This window comes from Melospiza georgiana, chromosome 1 (genome assembly GCF_028018845.1).
Source record: "Melospiza georgiana isolate bMelGeo1 chromosome 1, bMelGeo1.pri, whole genome shotgun sequence".
Lineage (NCBI taxonomy): Eukaryota > Metazoa > Chordata > Aves > Passeriformes > Passerellidae > Melospiza > Melospiza georgiana.
The window spans coordinates 98,772,041-98,794,329 of record NC_080430.1 but is presented as its reverse complement, the minus strand read 5'-3'; the positions used below and the strand labels follow the sequence as shown (position 1 = coordinate 98,794,329).

Here is a 22,289-nt window from a genome sequence, read left to right as displayed (position 1 = left end):
GCTTTGAATGAGATCTTGCCATCCTTGCAAGAATGGTTACTTTCGTTAGAATTCATTTGGCATTGAATGCTCTCATTTTTTGTCCTTTTGAAACAGAAAAAATGGCAAACAATCTGCACTTTGACTTAGTGACTGATTTATGAGAAAGAGCATTGGGGTGAGTATGCTGAAACACAAGTCTCTGAAGAGACTTAGCACTTGGTAGTCTGAGGGAAAAAGACCTCACACTTCCAAGCCCAGTCAGCAAATGCTGACTTGCAGAGCTGTCTCCTGCCCTGCAGCTGAGTGTTCTACAATAAATACCATGGGATGGGCATGACAGCATTTAACAACTGCCTAGCAAAATACAGTAATTACACAACACAGTAAGTGGAAAAGAATCAAGTTTTGGTGGTCCATGCTTGCTCTTTGTTTGGTGGAGGGATGGGAGATAAGCCAATAATTACATTTCTAGTAATGACAACCCAGCCATAAGCATCACACTTATGGTCAGCTGAATTATATCCAGTCACACATAATTTACAAGCACTGCTAAACAAATAAACCACAATCCCCTCTGTCAGCAGAAAATACTTTCATCACCTGGTTAAGAAGAAAAGACTAATTACAGGTAGACATGGCCTTGCTATAATTCTTAGAGATGTTATTTGGGTTTTGCTTTGAATTAGCTCCCTTCTATCTGACTCTGACATAAAATAAAAGCTTTAAGTGTTGAGGGAAATTAGAACATCCTGTTAGGTATTCCATAAGCACGGCCAGAAAAACAGTAGTGCTCAGAGAGCAATGTATTTTTTTTCCCTCAATCTCTTTCAGCATAGAATACTGAAAAAGTTGGAGCAATAGTTACACAGTAGCACTTCAAAGGCCACACAGGCCTGGATAATAGTGGGGGGGAAGAGAGGGCAGAATTTGCCCCAAGCAAAAGATTCCAAGTCTTTAGAAACCAACAGATTTTGACTCAAATATTTTCTACGTTGTTGTAATGTAACTAAAACGGATGCACACACCCCATATCCTGAAAAAACTGCTATGTTAGCATAACTGTCACCTCTAATATCAGCAATTGAGCTCTTTTTCAATTGTTAGCATCTTAAAAAACATGCAGCAATTTGAACTGAAATCTTCTTCAAAACCACAACACACACCTTGCTGTTCTGCATTTAATATGTATAACACACCACAATTGCCACCATTTTCAGTTTTTAATCTGAGCATACACTCTGCACACCTGCAATCTTAAAAATTCCACTTCACTCACAGCAAATGCTGATCTCAGTTAAAAACCCCTTTATTAAGAACAATCCAAACCAGAAATTCTAACACTGTACAGTAACAATTTCAATGCATAATTTAAGAAAATTACTCATTTTTCAAATCTTTTCCCCTGTACATTCCTTCTTCTGTGTACATACTTTACATAGTAGCATAATTATAATTTCCCATTGGGATTACAGTACAAACAGTTTGAACCAGAAACAGTGCAATTTCTTTGGTTCAAAGAGATGAACTCCTTCCTCAAAGGCTTCATAAATTTCTTCCACAGCAAATCTGCTGCTGTCACAAATCTGTGAATCAGAAGTGCTTTCTTCAAATTTCAGGCTCTCATTGAACAAGCTATTCAATTTCAACATGAGAAGTTGACTGATGACCATTAACAATCAAGAAGCTGCACTATATTCTCTAAGCATTTTAAATGGTAGGCATGTAGTTCATTTTCTTCTGGCTGGGGAGAACCTGAAAGGAAAAAAAACCCCCAAGATTTGAATTTCTAGTTGATTCTTAATACACAATTACTTTTCCAAAGATTGCATTAAATGCTTTGCAAGAACTCATACTGGTTTATGACCTTAACCTCTGTATTAATGAGTAACAAATCACATACTTTTACTTTATGTTGCAAAATCTGTTTTGGTTTTACTCTTGGGTATGACAAAGCAGAAAAAGTAAAATAACAATAGCCATGTTGAAATATTTCCCCACGTGTACTCAGAATAACAACCTACCATTTTAGCCCAATTATCACTGTCAAGTGATCAAAGTTTTACAAGCACAGACTAGTTGGGATCCTTAATGCAGGAATGTTTTAGTGACAATATTGATGACATATTACAGAACTATAAACCATAATAATGACAGTTGCATAAAATCTTTTCTATTCCTTATTTTGATACGTAAATTTTTATTGAATTAAAAATCAATAGTTCAGTCTGGGCCTTCATGTTCTACAGCAGTACATAAATAAATGGGTATTAATGTTATGAGGTGCTAATCTGTAAAAGGTACATATTTCTACCTTGTTGATTCAACAAGGTAGCAAAGTCTCTGATCCGTGGTAGTTCTGCTGTAAGGAACAATACAAACTTGTTAATATATTATCAGTATATGAAATGTTGTACTGTTATGTTTAAGGGTTGACTAAGTAATGGCTGAATTTGAAACTACAGTACATTCTCAAAATTAATTAATTTTATTCTAAGGAAAAATTATGAGATGTTATATCAAAAATACACCTCCTCCTTATTAGGATACCAACAATGGTCAATGTAGAGAGAAAGTCTGTGGCAAATATGTTATGCAAATACTATGGAAACCTTGTATGATAAGCCCCTTAATCAATAAACTTATTTGAGTACATCCAGAACAATTTAAATTAGTAGGAAAGCTCATTAGCTTAAAAAGACATTATCATGTCCTTTCAAGATTAGACTAACTTGATGTGACTAACAACCAATAAACCCATTATTAGCTACTGAAGCTCCAGATCAGTGTTTGAACACTTTCCATACTGAATGTTCTTCAGCTGAATCTATTGTACTGCAGCCATTCAAACAAGAGCTATGTTCAGTTACTTAAGCAAAAATGTGAAGCTTTCAGAATATCACTAACCCATGCCAGAATGCTTTAATGTGGGAACACTGCTCTGTTCTGATCCCATCTCTGTGTGGCTCAAGAGAGAATCCTGAGGCTGAGCACAGTTAGGCAAAGTCATTGCTAAAAGAACAATTTTTCTTATCACTAAATTTAAGATTTAAAGATTCACACAACTGGACTGTGAAAAGGCTCTTTATTGCAAGCATGATCAGACCTATACTTCAAAACTAACCTTGGTAATTATCTAAGGTGTTCACCTAAGGCATTTTTCTCCATCTCTATTTATAAGATGCCTAACTATAAGCCACATTGCTAATTGTGATTTTAGGGAAAAAGTATCCTTTCAAAAACTTGTAGCACAACAAAAACTTACTGTGATGATATAAACTGAAATGCTTTAATGATGGAAAAATTAAGAATTGGCATTAAGTAGAAATAAGACCTACTTTTCTTCACTAAAGAATAAGCTTCATCTATTCTTCTCCTTATGGATGGATTCTTCAAAGTTACTTTTGCCTGTAGTACACACAAACACACAAAACACAATGAGATTTCTTGCCCACATGATCGCTCCTTAATAGCAAAGTTTAAAAAATTACAATAATTTATCAGATCATGAGATGTAGGAATTTTTAGAATTAATATAACTGTATCACCATATAGACTGCATTTATATAAGAAGTCACAAATTACGAAGGACAAACTGCTTCTATACCATGTTCTTTAATCTCTCAGCCTCGGCAGCTATGCAATCAAAATAAAACAGAATGACTATTGTAAACTTTATGATTATTTACTTAGAGATTACTGTATTGTTTACAGCATAAAAGTATAACATTACAGTTTTTTCACAGATTTCTTAAATACTAACCTTCTGATAGTTGTGAAGCAAAGCCCAAAGCGAAGCTGCTCCTATTCTCTGAACAGCAGGACTGTTACTTTCCAAACAGGCAGACAGTACTGCAATTGCTTGATCTAATGAGACAAATAAAAAAACATGAAACCAAATGCATCTAGAAAATATAATCAAGAGCAATGCAAATATATTTACATGCCTCAGTAGATTGATGCTTGGAGTATACTTATTTTTATGACTAGTACTGGTATGGCAGAGGAATTACAGAAACTTTATTATCGATTAAATTTCAATATGCTCATAAAATCAGCACAGTACATTGAAAGAAGTGTTAAAAACAATATAGCAAAACAAAACCAAGTAATGCTACAAAGTTAAGCCACCAGTAATAAAACATTAACATTATGTATAGCTATCAGCTATGCTAAGGGACTAAGTAAACTGTGAAACTGTTTTATAACTCCCAGTAGCCACAATTAGAGCCACATCAGGATGGATATTAAGACTTTTTTATTTCCCTTCATACTTATTATGCACATGATTTGCAACCAATGAAAAATATTTGCCACCTCACTTTAGGTGCTTTAATTTTGTAGAATTGCTCTGAAGCCAAACTCTTCCACTTTGCTTCTTCACTTCACAACAAAAATTCATAGATTATGTAAGTCAATAATGTATATTTAATTAAGGCAGTAAATCCAAATCTTAAGAAAAATAAAAAGCATGGACACTATGGAAAACCTGCTGAGAATTTGAAACAAAGACAGAAGCATTCTCTCTGCAATTAAATGAGGCAAGGAAACATACCTTCTACAAACAACCAAAAAAAAGTTCTGAACATATTGTTACATTAAATATATATGCCATGACACAACTTTATCACTATCATAAACATTTTTTGTACATGACAGGATATAAAATAGTTTGTCTCAACATTGATTATTTGCATAAGCTAACAAAGTTTTGTCTAGTTGAAAGATAGGAACGTCAATTACTTCAAATGGACAGATACAAAGAATCCTTCAACCCTCCCTGAAAAACTAGCAGTTTGAGAAAACTGCAAAAATCCTTTCATTCATAATTGGTTATTATATCCAAATGATCTGCCTAATAACGAATCTTGATTTGCTTTTGAAAACTATTTATTTGGTTTTCCTTTTATTATGTATTACTGTAATTGTCTCTCTGCCAAAATATGTATTCTGCAATTCTAAAAATTAATTTTTTTTAAAAAAATGCTCCTCTAAGATACAACATTGAGTTCTTGGTCAGTAACCCAAACTACCATGAAAATGTAGTCTTCTGGAAGCCATGATATTCTCAGAGAAAAACAGTTTGCACACCCTTCAGATACTTACCATTACCTAATATCTTCGGTTTATTAGCTGGACTAAAACATATGTTATGTAGAATAAGAAGTGCTAGATATTGGCTGCTTTTGTGCTTGTATTTACACATTTCAATGATCTGGTCTAAAAAGCCATTTATCTTCATAACCATCTGTTGTCCATCTTCTCCAAAAGATATGTTCAGTAGCAGCTTTAGCCAGAGAGTAGACACATTACCAGAATTTTTATTACTTCCTTTTGGCAATGAAAGAGATAAAAAGTTCTGCAGGAAGTTACTCTGTTAGAAGGAAGAAAAAGGGTTTCAGAATTTATAGTATTCCATGGCTTGTTTGCTGTTGTCTGACCTTCCAATCCACATACTTGACCTAGCATTATTAAATTTATACATTAAAGGCAACCTATTATAAGTCAACAATTTTTGAAAAAAATTACATAGAAAAAGAATCTGCTGCATGGTTAAAAAGTTGGTATGGTAACATACAGTTTCTTCTATAATAATATGCAGTGTAGATATATAAAAGTTGATCCAACACAATATACTTCTTTAAAGACTAATTCCCACACTACATAAGCTTTTTGCTTTGCACTCATTGTTTCTACCCAAAAATAAGCTAGTGACATTTTAAGTGAATCAATGCACTATTGTTAATGCATACTTGATTCCTTACTTATTATTGCATCCTACTGAAAAATGTTAAAGGAATCACAGGATGTCTTGAGTTGGAAGTGACTTGTAAGAACCTACAGCACCACTCCTCCCTTCACTGCCAGCCAGAGCAATGTCCTCTATTTTTGTAAGCTTTTAAGAAAAAGAACTGTGCATTGATATGACATAAACTATCTCATCTTCGCCTCCACTTTAAGGAGATTGTGAGAAGATGAAAATCAATTCCCCTGTTGCAAGAGGGAGGCGTTCTGACATTAATTCCTCTAATGAAAAAGTCCTTTACTAAATATTCCCAGGCTCACTGAATCTTGACAATATACACAAGCATCTGGTTGAAAGCAAGCAACCCAGCATACAAACTCATTGTGGTTTTCTTCATGTGAATATAACATTGGTAATTTAATTTTCACAGAGGGAATTGGTTATTCAGCATTGCTTACACTTATGAAAGCAGAGCCCAAGAGAGAGAAGGAAGTACTATCCCACTAGAGTGAAACTCTGAAGAGCATAAAAGCAACAACAATTCTCAGAATACAACAGCTACTACAGAAGAGATCTCAAACTCTGTTTCTTTCAAAAAGTTTGAGTATTAGCAACTTTGCAATGGTATGACTGTGCTTTTCATAATTAGCATCCCAAAAAGATTTATTTCTCCCTGCATTTCTAACAGGTAATTAGGTCCAAGACCAGAACATTGTTAATGGAGATCAAAACAAATTTTTGCAATTAATCAACTACTACAAAAGTTGCTAGAAATAAACTCACTTTTTATAATTTCTACTGAGTTAGCTCATCTTATCACATCAGTACTACAGTTGACTTTCTCAAGGTTTGAATTTATTTAAATGATCAAAGTTTAAAGGAAACAGATTTTTCAAAGCACATTTCATAAAACAGAGTAAGGATCATTCTATATACAACATATAAAAAGGAAAAGACATTACATACGTTTGTGTACTAAGAATAGCTTTTTATCCAACATCCAATCATTGCTTTTTTTCTTAGAACTTTTACAAAGGTTATGTTTCCAGAGCATACCTAATGATTCACACAATGTTTAATTTCTTGATCATTCACATGCAGTTTGTTCTACAGCATACTCACTTGCTTGATCCACTAGTGATTGCTATCAATATATGTGGGTATTAAAAATGGTACAACCCACTGAAACAGAGAACTTACAAAAAGCTGTAGCAAAAATTGTCTAGACTATGAATATGACTGAATTACACTCTGCTCTTAGGGAACAGTATGACAACTGAGAAGACACAATGGATTTGATTCCCACAGATGCATGTCTATATGATCACAGGACACTCCATATTAAAATATGAGTGTTCATGAGAAAGGAAACTGCATCCATTGCTAAAATACAGGTAACCATTTACTTACCTTCTGAATAATGCCTTTACAGTCATGAGACAGAGCAAGGTTAGATATTAGACAAAAGACCACCTGCTGAACTGGGCTGTTATCATTTGACACATGAGAAGCCAATTTCAAGATGGAATGCATTAATGAATTGCCAGCTGCACTTCGTGCAGAGGGAAGTGATGATTGTCCACCACTGGCCCAACAAAGTGAAGCACAACCTTAAAGCAATGAGACATTTATCATATTAGAAATGCAGATATGTATTTAAAAGCAAAATCTATAGTAAGAACAGTGCAACTGCTCAAACACTGAGATGGAACTTTTCAAAGGATTTGCTAGGTATCTTTTCTTTGAACCCCAATGAAGTCAATCAGACATGCTATGAATAGAATTGTGGCTGAATGTAGCACTTTAGTGGAATAGGAGTCTACTGTTCTATTGTTCTAGAATGTAAGAGGTGATTCTACTGTTAAATAGAAGCTATTGCTCCATCTCAGAAAGTCTCTTTAAAAGCCAGAACATATATCTAATTATACAAGTATTTGGAGGTTGAATCTGAAGGGATCCTCTGAAACTGTCTCAGAAAAAGAGGTCTCTGTATAATTTGAAAGGATTAATATGAATTTCTTAGAATATTTTTCTGAGAAATATAAGCGCTGTCTGCAGCTGTCACTACATTGTACAACAGAAGAATGCACAATCCTGTGCTACAGAGCTACAAGTTTGAATTATTACAGCAGCAGGGAACAGCCTGACCCAGTACAGATAAATGCCTTCTGCACAAATATAGATATATGTGCTTTTCTTTAGTGGCACTGGCCATCAGCAACAACAGGTAATTTCTTACACAGCAAAAGTAAACAAAAATGAAACAATGTTTAACTGTGACAAATATTTACATGCATTTCTCTGACTACACTGAAGAGGAGTGGTTAACCAGTTCAGAGTAGGTAAATTTGGGACACCCCATAAGCCAGCTATTCCCAATAGAAGGAAAAAACATGATTGATCAGAGAGCACGTGCTCTTATCAGCAAGGAAAATAGAACTGCAGCCTAGAGTCACGTCAGCTTGATTTCTTGCACGTGGACAGGACAGTACATTTTTATTTTTCACTCTGTAGCTGACTAATCCACTTCTTCAGCCCATATTAAAGAAATTCTTTACGAAAAAAGTAATTGCAAGTTCATTTAAGGTCTGGAAACATTAACTTTAAAAAATAGTCATATTTTAACCATTAACTATTTATTTTAACAGTTATGGTATCCTGACAGGGAGAAAGGAACAGACACTTTTGTGTCTCTTTAAACTACTTGCAAATCATTATTTATGATTTGCTAAATCTAAATAACTAGGATAAGGAAAGAAAAAAATCCATGCTAGAAGAAAGTTCAGGCTTCTAGTAGTGGGGATAATTATCAATGGAAATAAAAGGTTTGATCAAATTAAAAGGAGATTTCTTATGAAAAATATACAAATGCAAGCTACTGAGTCCAAGGCATAAATAAACTGAAGAAACTTAATACAAAATTGAATTTGATTGACTATTTCAAAACCAGAATTATTCTCAATAAGGATTGATGTACAACCCATACAAAGTGCTGATACACTGTTCTCTATTAAAGAATTCCTAGAATAGTACTTCTATAGTATGTTACTCAGTTTGGCAGGACATCCAGCAAAACCTTCAAACGTAATGGTTTGAATTAAATGCTATTTAATCCTTTAGTACAATTGCACTCTTGCTAAACTCAACAGCTTGGACCAGATCTGAACAAAAGTCTGGAATGTATTAAAATCAAAACTCTTGATGGGCTTTGATGGAGCAGTGCTTTTACTTTCCTCTCACGGTAGCAATAAACATTCTTTTCCCTTTATTAAGCTTTTCTGTCTTAATTATTCTGGTAAAATACTTTGATGTATTCCACCACATAGTGACTTTCATACCTGCAGGATAGTTTGCAGTGTAGACACAAAGCAAATGCAGAGCTATTTCCATTGAGGAATCATCTGCTAAAAACCACGGCCACAGAGAATGCAGAACAGGAACAAGATGAGCTTTGAGTGCTGCCATCTACAACAATATGAGGAAGAATTTCAAATGCAATCAGTCCTTTGAAAATGAAATGTACAATGAGAAAACCATATTTTTATCTTATGGTTTAAAAGACTGTACAGAGAACCGACACCATCATTTCAACCACCAATGAATTTAACTCTACGCCAGTACAAACCAGCACATATCTTAATTACTGAAAGATATGCAAACAAAAGTAAAGTTTTATTCATTCCAAGTGTTCTTTTTCAAGAGCTCTCTAAAGTTTTATTCAACTCCTTCTAAAGTAATTATTGGAATTCAAAAAGCATGGAAATACAAGAGTGCAGTTGTATACAGAGCAAATGATAGAAATCTTCAGTTATCAACCTCCTTCAATCCTCCAAGCAATTCTTTCTGCAGATCCTGATCAAAAACAGAAAAACTTTCCACAATAATCTTAGCTGTGGTTATGGCACAACCAAGTTATGGGGACTTCAGGAATATGCCTTATTCAGCCCCAAGTGTTCTGTATACATGCCCTGGAAAAGGGGTACTCCTGGTAAGTCAGGAAATCTTGTACTTTTACCACTGCATTTGCTAAAAGTATCCCAAGTCGTATAAACAGCACAAGTAACAGAATGCCAAGAAAAATTAAACTGGGAAAGTGGAAATAAATGTGTGAATGGTATCAGCAATAAGAAAGAGGAAGAGCAGTGATCAGAAAGAACAAACACAGGATAGAGTGAAAACAAGTAATGTAGTATTTTCCCCATGGAAAAAACAAGTAGGTAGAATGGAAGTTGAAAAGAAATTGAAAAGAACAGAGGAAAAAACCACAAGAATAAAATGAAAAGATTTTCCAGATTTTGACAAGAAAAATTATTTTATAATACACAGACATGAAAACAAAATTGTCTTTTGGAGGATTAGTACAATTTCATTCAGATAAAGAAAAATAAATAGCAAATTATTTTTTAGATTTTATTTTGTTTTGCTTGTTTTGTTGGGGTGGTTTTGGGGTTTTCCTGTCTTTCAGAAAGGCAAAAAAGGTACAGAGAGGAAATAAATTTCTAAGATCTGAAATGTATCTCCATGCACCTTTCTGGTGGCCCCACACTTTTCTCCCCATCCATTTTTCATGTTGTATGCTTTGAAAATTATAATTATTGACTTACAAAAAGCAGAAGTGGATATAAAAGATAACAGCCATCTGAAACCATTGGGAGACGATGTTTCCACATGAACACTAAGTTCCTAATAGATATGTGAAGTATTCTTAGGAAGTGGGAATAATAATAATGAAGAAGTATTTCTTGCCATTAATATAAAGTTTAAATTTAGCCAGCTTGCAAATAACTTCAAAGCAGTAAAAAAAAAATATCTTCATTCAGTAACTAAATGTGTTCATATTACTTCAGTATAAAAATACTTACTTTGCATTCTTCATTTTGAAAGAGGCAGTTTCTAAGGAGCTGCATCGAACACCTTAACTCCTTGATAAGGTAATCCTCCTATCCAGGGAAAAATAATTGAAGATCATCAATGTAAGACAGAATGAATTTTGTACAAGGAGGAAAGATATTTCAAAAGAAGAAGTGCAAATCTAAGGTATCAGTGTTTGGGTCACATCTGCTCAGCACTTTTCTTCTGATTTCACGTAGAATTCATCTCAGCTAGCTTCAAGCACATTTACTAAAGACATTTATAACCAGTAACCTATTATCCTTATCTCTCTTCATAACCCACAGAAACTATTTCTAAGGGCACCAATGTGACCAAAAGCAGAAATCTGTACGGTTGAGCTCCATTTCTCTTACAACTAATAAAGAACAGGTGGAACCTTCCTGAGTATTTGTTCCATCCTAAAGCACACGTCTAAAACAAGTCAAATGAATCATTCCCTAGAAGAATTTCTTTTTGTTCCTTGGATGAAAACAAGGTTAAATTAGCTCTGTCTTTCAGACTCTGAGATGAGCTCAGTTGAAGCATGGTGCTAATAATGTTAAGGTTGTGGGTTTGACCTCTATATGGACATTCATTTAAGAACTGGATTTGATGATCCTTGGGAGACCCTTCCAACTCAGACTATTCTGTGATCTCTACAGCAGGTCAGGCCAATCCATCCTTATATTCCCAGGATCTTAATTTCCTATCCTTAACTATAAATATAGAAGCTATAAATAACTTCCAACCTGATAAGACTATTACAAAAATAAACACAGACCTTCGGACAGCGAGGTGCTACCCTGAGATTCAAGTTACAAGTGAACAAAGAATCTAAGAATCTACCTTCTTGACAGAGCTGTGACACTACAGGGCAGTGATGGCTGCCCTAACTCCTTTAAGGGCGACATACTAAACCACTTCTGAAAGGTTACCAAATTTCAACAAGCTTGTTCACCACAGGATACTATTCCTGTCTTATCAAGCATAAAGGAACAAAAACGTAAAATAGGACTCATACTTAATCTCAGACAAGGTGAAGAAACAATGCATGCTTATAAATAATGATGTGCTTACACATCATAAATCATGTGTTTGATGCCATTTAGAGATGAAGTACTCTGCAGTACAGCCCACTGCAAAAAGGTTAATGAAAGCCAGGTGTAGTAGATCAGGAAGAAATATACAAGTCATTATTACAAATATATTTTATAACTGGATTGTCTCACCACTAGTCAAATAAAATGCTAACACTAAGACAAGACTCTTAAGACAAGAATTCTTTCAAGGAATTCTCTATGTATTAATTTAGTTAATAAGTAAAATAGTATTAAAATGCTACAAGCTACAACTCATATTTAGTGTACAAACTTCTAAGAGGTTGAAAAAAGTTATGGATTGCATCAATAGCATTGTTTAGATGTATTTATTTCAGGATATCTTGCTTTTTACTACAATAATATTTTGACATGATTTTTGAAAGTTTGACTACTTCTAAATACTTTTCATGCTCTTTATTAGCATCACACTAATTATTGTGAAAGAAAAGGAATATCAAGTAAAACACCTCAGCTGACCTGAGAATGAAGCTAGGTAAACACACTTTTCCCAATAGTTAAGAGTCAGAGAAAGGAGAAAAGAAAAGAACTTTCCTCTCAGAGTTGCGCTCTGAAGTAGATGAAGTGACAGTTTTGTGAATGATCTGCTAAATCTACCACGAGAGCAATGTCTCAGTGTCCCCCACATGAAACTGTCATTATGTACCACATGATGAACAGCACACTTACATATGATGCAACAACCTACAGTCCCAGCTAAGCAGGAAATCTGTCACAAAATATTTTGCCAATCTTTCAAAGAATTTTCAATTAAACATAAGATGCTTTTCTGAACTTTCTCAGAGGCTTCTTTCCTCCAATTTCATTCAAATCTCAAGGTCAAACTCAAATTTTTTTAAGAGCTCATTGTTATAAAGCACAATTTCATACTCTCACAAATCAAGGCTAATGTCTGTATCAAAACCTCAGAGAAAAATACTATTTAGCTGAAGCAATGCAGAAATACCCTACAAGCAATTTCTGATTTATGTGGGAGTGGACAAGATATCAAACTTGACAGCAGAGGTTACTGCCTGTATTTTATTAATTCTCTTAGATGAAAGTGGCAAAAGACCATGCAAATTGCAACAAAAATCTTATGAAATTGTTGTATCATGGCAAGACATAATTTATGTCTATATGTGGTAAAGAAGACTTGGGTGACATGAGAGCCTGGAAGAACTGGAAGGCAGGTTGAAAAACAAAAGCTAAATAAATAAACTGTGAATGGAGAGAAACTACTGGGAATGCAGGCAGTGGAAGAACCACAAGTAGGAGGTTAAAAAGACCCAAAATTGAAAAGAAGCTAAAAAATCAGGGACAATTGAGTCTGATGACAGAATCTGAGATGTCCAGACCAACTCTGAAGGAGAAGAGAAAAAAAATAATACTGAAAGCCAGATAATAGGAAAGTAAAAAAGCTATTATTTAGATGCACAAGCAGAATGGAACTAGTTTTGGGATGGGAGGGAGATTGACTGATGCAAGAACAGACAAAACCAACATAGCTAGCACTGGTTGAAAGACACTGAAAAAAACAGCTTAGGAAAACAAAAAAATATTATTGTGGAAACAAGATGGAGAAAATTAGCTGTGTTAGATAGGGCCATAAAGTCAAGACTGAAAGTCCAACTAAGTTTGAAAACAATACTCTGATATTGCTATAAGACAAATATAATGAATTACAAATATGACAGATTACAAAAGGATGAGATGCGTATGTGAGTGGATGTCTGAAAGTGAATTCTGAACTCTCAATCAGCCTGCTATTTGCTGCTTTCAGCCAGGACGGACTAGTTGCTTATTCTGATAACCTGGACTAAAAGTAGGAAATCCTGAATCCTACAATTCATGAAAAGACATGAAACAAAACCAGTAATTCAGAGGCTGATCATGTTGTACTTCCATGTAGACTACTGAGTTTAGGCAAATGGAAACTTGGAGTTCTGGACAGAAAAGTTAGTGGAAAAAAGAATTCCTCAAAAAAGATTGTCCCTCACAGAAAGAAATGGGCTCAAAAAGAAGAATATGAAGATCCTAGTTGGAGGAACAATCTGGCAAATGGGAGAAGATCCTGAGGAACAGAGAGAGGCATGGAAAAAAACTACCAGGACATGCCCAGGGGCTTTGTCCAGTGAACAACCAGCTGGGCTGGGCAGCTGCAAAGTATGAACCAAGGCGATTTTATGTCTGACATTCCTGAAGTAGCAGTCATCTCTGTGTTGGAAAAGGTAGTTGAGACTAGTGAGACCTCTGGGTGGAAGAGTGTGTGAGATAATTAAGTTGGTAGAAGTTCTAACATCATTGAATTTTATAGAAGCTCCAGTATCTGGATCCACTACAAGCTGTCATTTACTTTTGTCTCATCCAGGACACAGGCAAGCACTATCTGCCTCAAGAAAAACAAACAAAAGAAAGCTGGGGAGTGCCTTATCCTATCAGTGTTCTGGTTTTATAGCTACCTTTCTTCTCTGTGCTTTCCCAGGCTTTAGGGAATCCAAATTCAGCTGTGCGTGGATGTGCTTCATGTTTTCTATACAGCTGTCTATCAGGTCAGCTGGAAGACAAAAAACATTTATAATTACATTTATAATTCACAATCAAAAATGTTATATTAAAAACCAAAGTATCCTTCTGGCAATGATCTTCTTGTTCTCTACTTGATATCAGGAAGTAGCAAACGCTTGCTGAGATTAAGTGCATCTACCTGAATGCTCTCAAGAAGCAAGAATACATTTGAGGCCTCTTGCAACAAAGTCCCATGAGAGGAATGCCCAAAGGAAGGACTGGTAAGATTGAGAGGGGAAGATGATTTGGGTGGAGCAGATAATAAATAATAACTCTTCAGGATATCTTCAATGATACTGCTTAAAAGTGAGAAACTTCAAGAGATTAAAGCACCAATTTATTTTATCCAACTTTTCCCTAACAACAGCAGATTTGCTGCATCCTTTGTGAGACAAAGCAAAGCAACCACTCATGTGACCTTAAGGGCAAAACGTAGAGTTAGGGTCTTTTCTTTGGATCTAGAGTCTTTAAGTCACTACAAGACGATGGAGTGATTATGTAAGTGGAGAAGGTAAGAGCTACAGATATTGTCTGGGCATCTGTAAGGATTTTGACATGGTCCTTTACAACACCCTTCCAAATTGGAGTTATGTAATTGACAGGTGGACTGCATAGTGGATGAGGAATTGGTTAGATGGTCACACCTAGGGGGTAGCAGTCAATGGATGAATGTCCAGATGGAGAGTGGTGACAAGTGGTGTCCCTCAGGGACCCATATTGGGACCAATAGTGTTTCATGTCTTCATCAATAACATAGTGGGATTGAGTGTATCTGCAGCAAATTTGCAGGTGTCACCAAACTGAACAGGGCAATTGACACATCTGAGGTTTCAGATGCCACCCAGAGGGACCTAGACAAGCTCAAGGTCCAGATGGACCTCATGAGGTTCAACAAGGTCATGTGCAAGGTGCTGCACTTGGGTTGGGACAATCCCAACTATCAATACAGACTGGGAGATAAAAACATTGAGAACAGCCCTGCCAAGATGTAATCAGGGCACTGGTGAATGAAAGGTTGGACATGGCCAGGCAATGTGAGTTCACAGTCTAGAACACCAAGTGTATCATGGACTGCATCCAAAGCAGAGTGGCCAGAAGGGCAAGGGAGAAAATTCTGCCCCTCTGCTCTGCTCTGGTGAGACCCTACCTGCAACACTGCAGCCAGCTCTGAGGTCCCCAGCAGAGAAAAGACCCGTTGGAGCGAGTCCAGAGGCAGATCAAAATAATACTGAGAGTGATCTGATACATCTATGAGGACAGGCTGAGAGAGTTGGGATTGCTCAGCCTGGAGACAAGAATGGTCCAGGAAAACCTGGTTGCAGCCTTCAATTTAAAAGGAAAAGCTTAAGAAAGATGGAGACAAACATTTTAGTGAGGCCTATTTTTAAGGGGTAATGGTTTTAAACTAATAGAGGACAGACTAAATGTGAGGAAGAAACTTTTTTACAATGAGGATGGTAAAACAGTGGAACAGGTTGTACAGAGAGATGGTGGAAGCCCCAACCCCGGAAACAGGTTGGATAGGGCTCTGAGTAACCTGACAAAATTGAAACTGTCCCTGATTATTGCAGGGGGGGCGTGACCTAGATGGCCTTTAAAGGCCCTTCCCAATGCATTCTATGATTCCATGATAATGGGATAATTCAAGTTGGAAGAGATGGCCTCCAGGTCATATACCCAACCTTCTCCTCAAAGCAGAGCAAGCTCTAAGCAGGCAAGGTTTGCCTGCAGCTTTAGCCTGCACCGTCTTGAAAATGTCCAAAGACAGAGACAGCAGACTATGTCTAGCAGTGCTTTAGTGCCTTCAAAGGGCAAATGTTTATTTACAGGCAGTTTGACACTCATGGTTCAATTTATGCTCATTCTTTCCATCCTCCTATACCATGCACTGCTGTAAGAAACCCATCTCCAACTTCTTCAAAAGCTCATAGGCCCTCCCAAAGCCTTCTTTTCTCCAGGTAGAACATAAGTCAACTCTATCAGCTTCTTCTCTAATGACAAGTGAACACAATCACCCTGATGGCCCTCTGGGGAACGCGTTCACGTTTGCTGACATTTGTTGTACTGGATCCAAACTGGATGCACTATTCTAGATTTAGTCTAACAAGTGGTAAGTAGAGGAAAGAAACTTTCTCCCTTGATCTAATGGCTGTGTTCCTGTTAATACAGCCCAGGATGCTGTTAGCCTTCACACATTCAGTTTGCTCCCTACCAGGCCCTCTTTTCAGCTCTCCAGTCAGCCTCTACTGCTGTACTTTTGAGGTATAGGACTTTGCATTTTTAACTCAAAGCAGTCTTTAAGAACTACACAGGTGATGCTAGAGCTGCAGGTATCTTTAAAACACTGCTTTGAGCCCCAGAAGCTGCCTTCCTCTTTTCTAAGGTCTGTCTGCACAACAGCAAGCACAACTTGATGCTGCTCTAGCACAGAATGATGCACTTCCTGCAGTGGAAGTGCCTCCACAGGAAGCTGGAACTTAGATGATCTAGTAAGTCATCAACAGAAGAAATGGCCTGATTGTAGTAAGGGCTGAGTACAGAACAAATACACTCAAAGAAATACACACAAAAAAATACACACAAATACACACAAAGAAAGAGCAGAAAAGGTAAGACCTGAAGTTGAGTTTTCTATCACTATTGGGATCAGACATTGCACAGATCTGTCTAAGCTATCAATGTCAGTGTAGGTTACAGAGTGGAAAAAACAGGAAAGCACCCAAGACAAAGTGCACTTGGACAAATCAAAAGGCATAAAACACATGATGCATGAGAAATGCAAATTCACCGTTCTCCCATGTTCTAGAGGGCACAAGAAGCCTGTGATTAGAAGCTGGTTTACTACTCTGAAGGGAAGAACGTCCTACTTAAACTGTAAAATGGGACCAAAGAATCAGGGAAGAACAAAGCTGAGAAAAAGAAGTCTCCTCTTGTTCAGGGACAGCCAGAACTAAAAACACAGGGTATACTTTCACCAACACAAGTATTGGAAGATACTGCCAGTGAAAAACCTCCAGTTTCTAATGGATGAATATACCATTAGTAGTTAAAAGCTAAGAGGTCTCTTCTTATTCCAACACAGACCTGTGACTTCACCACAGGGTTTTAAACTGGCTATAACATAATATTTCATCTGCAGCTGAAACTTTAATTATTAATACGATTTCTTAGTGAAAATCTGAAAAAAAAAATCCAAAACAACCCTGCCACTGAAACCTAGGTTTTCTGCTTTGAAAAAAAAATTACAATCTATAGGTTATATGTAAAACACCTGCAAGCATTTGATTGAAATATAATTAAACATACATTTTGAAATGCTCACCTTCCAAAGCACATTTCTGGGCATTTTTACTGACAGCTAACAGTGATAACAGTGCATTTGTAGCAACTTCTTTCAGCACATCCTTTGAAGATTTTCTTTCACAGTCCTACAAAAATGCAATTTCATTACTGAATGAAGAAGTGACCATATTAAAAGCAGCATTCACAGCTATAAATAGATTGTCAGAATCTATATTTTCATTTGGATGATTTATCGCTATATTTCTAAACAGAGTTCTCCCTCCCTATATTCATGTTTATAATCAGTCTGCAAAGTGTTTTGGTTTTTTTTTAAACTAATTTTTTTAAAATTCAATCTTTCTTCTTTTTCTCCTAAGCCCACGCCTCTTATTCTTTTCTTACCATTCTACTTTTCTAAGGCCTAGATTCCAAATCCTGGCATTCCATTGTTTTCCTGATATTCAGGAATAGGCCTGGTAGTGCAGACAACTCACTGATATGTCTTTAGTGCAATCTCCCTTTCCTTCTACACAATAATGATGAAGAGATTAAATACAGTGAAATTACTTCCAAAAAAAATCACTGACAGTTATTTTAGATACTTTTACTAACCACTGAAAAATGGCAGCTTGTCTTATTGCGAGGCCTTTGTGAGCATCACCATATTTCTAATAACCTAAGTATAATCTCTGTTTTTAAAGGAATATTTATTTGGAGTCATATAACAAGATAGTTGTTGTAAGACAAGGAGCACTCTGTGCTTCATATATTATCCGCTACAGAATTTTATCTATCCAGCAATTTTCCCTAAAACACCATGCCAGTTCTGGCATCCAAGATAATAGAAAATACCATCCATTGCAATCAGAAAAATACTGGAAAATAAGAATAGTTGCTGGATCATAGTAAAGAGAAAAACATATTTTGAAGCTAGCCAAAAATACAACATCTTAAGCAAACCTTAATACTTCAGACAGAAATCTCATGAGTACCTATCCATATCTCACAAATTTTAATTCCACATACACCATGTATTAATGGACTAATAATTTTTTCAAATTTTAATTTCCAATAAAATATCAATGTATGCTCTAAGGTCATAATTTATTGAACTGTTCACAGTAACTAGGGGTGAGAATGTCAAAGGATATAGAATAGTAAGTTAATAATTAGAAAAATCCCAACCCTTCATTGATAAGGAAAACTGACACCAAATAAAAGCACCAAAGCATGGACTGAGTTCTGTGTTTATAACCAACAAAAAAGAAACTTACATTTAGACTACAACAATTTTTATTAGATCTGGTGAAATCTCAAATCTAACAGCATTACAAGAATGTTTGAAGTAAATTAACTGTTTTTCTGTTCTGACAGGAGATGGTTTCTTTTCAAATTAAAAAATTTAGATGTTTGAATAAATGCTTAAAGTTTAAACTAATTGACACAAGCCAGGAAAGAAAAAAATTTTGAATTCCAGCAATCTTGCATAGCCTAAGATGAAGATTTGTGACTTACCCATTCAAAGGCTTTGGCCCTAATAAATTTCTAAATGTTTTTACTTTTTCTTAATATTCATTTATACCTTAGAAACAGAAAACGTGTTTTCCTATCAACCTCTTGGGTATTTTCCTGTAAGTATTATGTGGCAGATTAGAACTGGTCCAATAATTAAGGTGAGTTGTCTTATATCTGTATCTTTTTCAAAAGTTTTAATTTCATCTTACTATTTTCTAAATTTTATCTTGAACACTAGCAAAATTCTGTTCTTTCTTGAAGCATGCTCCTTTATGCATTTTTTCTTACACTGCCATAAAGAACTGCAGTTCATAATAAAAAAAGAAAATTTATGTCAAGCATAGGGAGCACAAGTAATTAAGAATTAATTAATAATTAACTACCAGTTGAATGGAAAAAATAACTCTAGAAATTTATAATGCCTCGTGTCAAAAGATTCTATAGTTTTAAAATATAATGAAAGCATTAAAATGAGAGTAGATACTGAATTATTTTTTTGAAATTATGTTGCATAATAAATTTAAGATGTCCCATAAATCTGGCTATGTTAGTCTTCACCTACTCTAATTTAGTTGCAGGGGAGATCACAGTCTTTCTAGTATACTGTAAGGTTTGTATCTAGGAAAAAAATGTGAGGGCCAAAATTTGAGAGACTATATATAGATTTATATAGATTATGATTTCCTTCTTAATTTTATTTCAATCTTAAGCACACATACACAAAGATTAGCATTTGCATACACAAAACAACCAAAGCCTTTCAAAGTCAGCATGTGCACTTACTAGATTTCTTGTATGTGATAATGAATTCCAAGTTGAGACCTGGTCTACTAATATTCACACCTGTACACTGGGTATTAAATTAGCATTTGCCACTGCATATATCAGCTATTCTGGAGATTTCATGTATTTAAGATGATTAATGGAGATGACTGTTTGTTTGAAAAGTCTCTCTTCCCTTTCTATGTTAGCCAATTATTTGCTCGACTGCTTCTCTTTAAAAGTGCTTCTCCTGAAGAAAGTCCAGAATCTTTTGGGTTGTTTTTTGCATTTTTAATGGCAGTTTTGTTTAGGTGTTTGTTGTTTCAATACGTTACTTTACATCCCATGGGCTCATCCCACTGTCCTCTCAATGATCACTGTAAGGGGGTGTAAATAAATACATGCACTTTGACCTAAGAAACTGAAGGTGGTTCTTTCCTAATTCTGTTATCCTTTCCAGGAGATCATAGCAGCCCTGGAAGGACCCAGAGAGCATAGGCTATCTTTTGAACTCTTTTATGAACAAAATGCAATGTCCATCTACATCTCTGAAGAGTTAAAAAGCATGTTAAAAGCTGATGTCTCTTACAATACTCAAACTATGTCTAATGTTCTTTCATTGACTGGCTGCAGTTCATTTTTCATTGTATCAACTTCTGCTCTCAGCACAAGAACGGTCCCCTGGCACGGATTGATAAGCAGCTATGTACACTTGTATGAAATCAGAGGAATGTTACAACATGTCTTTATCAGACATACTCTTATGCAACCATACTTTTTGTGCCAGAGCCAAGAAGTTTTGTTCCAGGCACATATGCAAGCATTAATACAAAAACCCAACAGGATATTTAGCAAACTATGGGATTTGAACAAAATGTCCCTGTTTTGCTTGAGTCCCTGAAAATCATGTCCTCACAGGAAAACACTGTGTCCTGAAATTATCTGAAGTTAGTTGCCAAAGACATAGAGAATTCTGAGTAGGTGGCCTGTAGAGTGACCAAGAAAGATCCTACTGGGAAGTTTTTCCTCCCTGGAAAACAGCAGGTTCTCAGTGGACAGAGCACCATGCCCCAATAGATACAATAGAGCCACAGTGCTGCAGCAGAGCAGGAAAGAAGCACAAAGCTTGTGACAGATACCAGGACAAGTCTTGGTAGGAGTAAGGTTATTCAACAAGAATTCAGCATCCACAGGAAGAGAGGAGATGAATACCAAGAGAGCAATCTTTTGCTCACACCATCCAATATACAACCAATTAATGTCAAAAAAATATGCTTTACATAGTAAAATAGTAATAAGATACTTCCTAAAAATAGTTGTAAGGCAATGACTTCAGAACAACAGAAATCATAAGTGACATTTTATATAATGTGCATCATTCAGAAAAAAAACTACACTTCTAATCATAGATCGCTATGATTATTACAGTGACAATCTGCACATAAATTACAGAATATAGGTAAAAGAACTAAGTTGGAGGGAAAATAAGACACAAATTTCACATATAATTTGCTTACTTCTACCAACCTGTAAATAAGAGAAGGATTAAATATAAAGGAAGTAAAAGAATAAAAAATGCAAAAGTATATCCTACAATCACACTGTCAAATTTCAAATACCTGAATAATTAAAGCAGTAAGCTGAGTTACTGATGCCTGGCATTCTTCAGTGTGATCCAGAAGAAAGCTAATAGTTGGATTTTGACACACACTCTGTTTATCCTGGAGCTGTTTTCTTCCTTCCTCATTCAAAAGGACAGAGAGGAACTGTAAACTAGCCACATATAAAGCAGGATATGTGGTAGACAGATGAATACAATCAGAAATGGTATCTAAAAGGTTAAAAAAATGAAAATTTTTACATTTCATTATGAATAAAGCTCAAGTATACTTTAGAACACAGAAAGACTTATCAAAGAAAGCACATGAACCCAGAAGCAGTTATACTGTGCACCGTACAAGGAATTCTACAAATTCTATGCATCTTATAAGTCTTCAAAATAATCTAAGAAAGAAAAGTTTGAGTTTTATAATGGTTGAGTGAATTAATTGCTCTGCATTCATTTGACTATAAAACAAAAAAAGCAATCTCCATTTCACTCAAATCCCTTATTTGTCCAGCAATTTTTTGAACTCTCCTTATTTTATCAACAGCATACATCATAAAACCAACAGTATGCATTAGCTGCTTTATTTGCAATTGGATTTCGGTTCAGTAGATCTCTTAACATGCACAAGCTTGTCTGGACTGTGTTCATACTTCATTATTGAAGCATGTCACAGAATTTTGCCTAACTGAGAATAATTAAAATGCACAAAACAAACTCCTGTATAATAATCTTGGATTTCTATATCTCTTATCTCCCCTCAAAACTTTGCTTTCCTTTTATGCAAGATATTTAAAAAGAAAGAAGGGGTAAAAATTAAGTGCTAATGGATCATTTAACAAATGCCACATTTGGTTAAGGT

The 22,289-nt window shown here is 35.6% G+C and overlaps 1 protein-coding gene across 6 annotated transcripts in view; it reads right to left on the bottom strand.

Annotated features, from left to right (window-relative positions):
* Nucleotides 1-1,140: 1,140 nt before the first annotated feature.
* The window catches only part of RTTN (rotatin), a 79,585-nt gene continuing 58,436 nt past the window's right edge, over nt 1,141-22,289 (bottom strand). For all 6 annotated transcript variants that reach the window (XM_058039723.1, XM_058039688.1, XM_058039681.1 and 3 more), the window contains 10 exons: nt 21,441-21,652; nt 17,585-17,690; nt 14,157-14,251; nt 10,588-10,665; nt 9,064-9,190; nt 7,136-7,335; nt 5,086-5,353; nt 3,743-3,846; nt 3,318-3,387; nt 1,141-1,734 (listed from right to left, as the gene is read on the bottom strand). In XM_058039723.1, the coding sequence (XP_057895706.1) occupies nt 1,652-1,734; nt 3,318-3,387; nt 3,743-3,846; nt 5,086-5,353; nt 7,136-7,335; nt 9,064-9,190; nt 10,588-10,665; nt 14,157-14,251; nt 17,585-17,690; nt 21,441-21,652 (1,343 nt within the window). In that variant the 3' untranslated portion in view covers nt 1,141-1,651. The remainder of the gene's footprint in view (nt 1,735-3,317; nt 3,388-3,742; nt 3,847-5,085; nt 5,354-7,135; nt 7,336-9,063; nt 9,191-10,587; nt 10,666-14,156; nt 14,252-17,584; nt 17,691-21,440; nt 21,653-22,289) is intronic.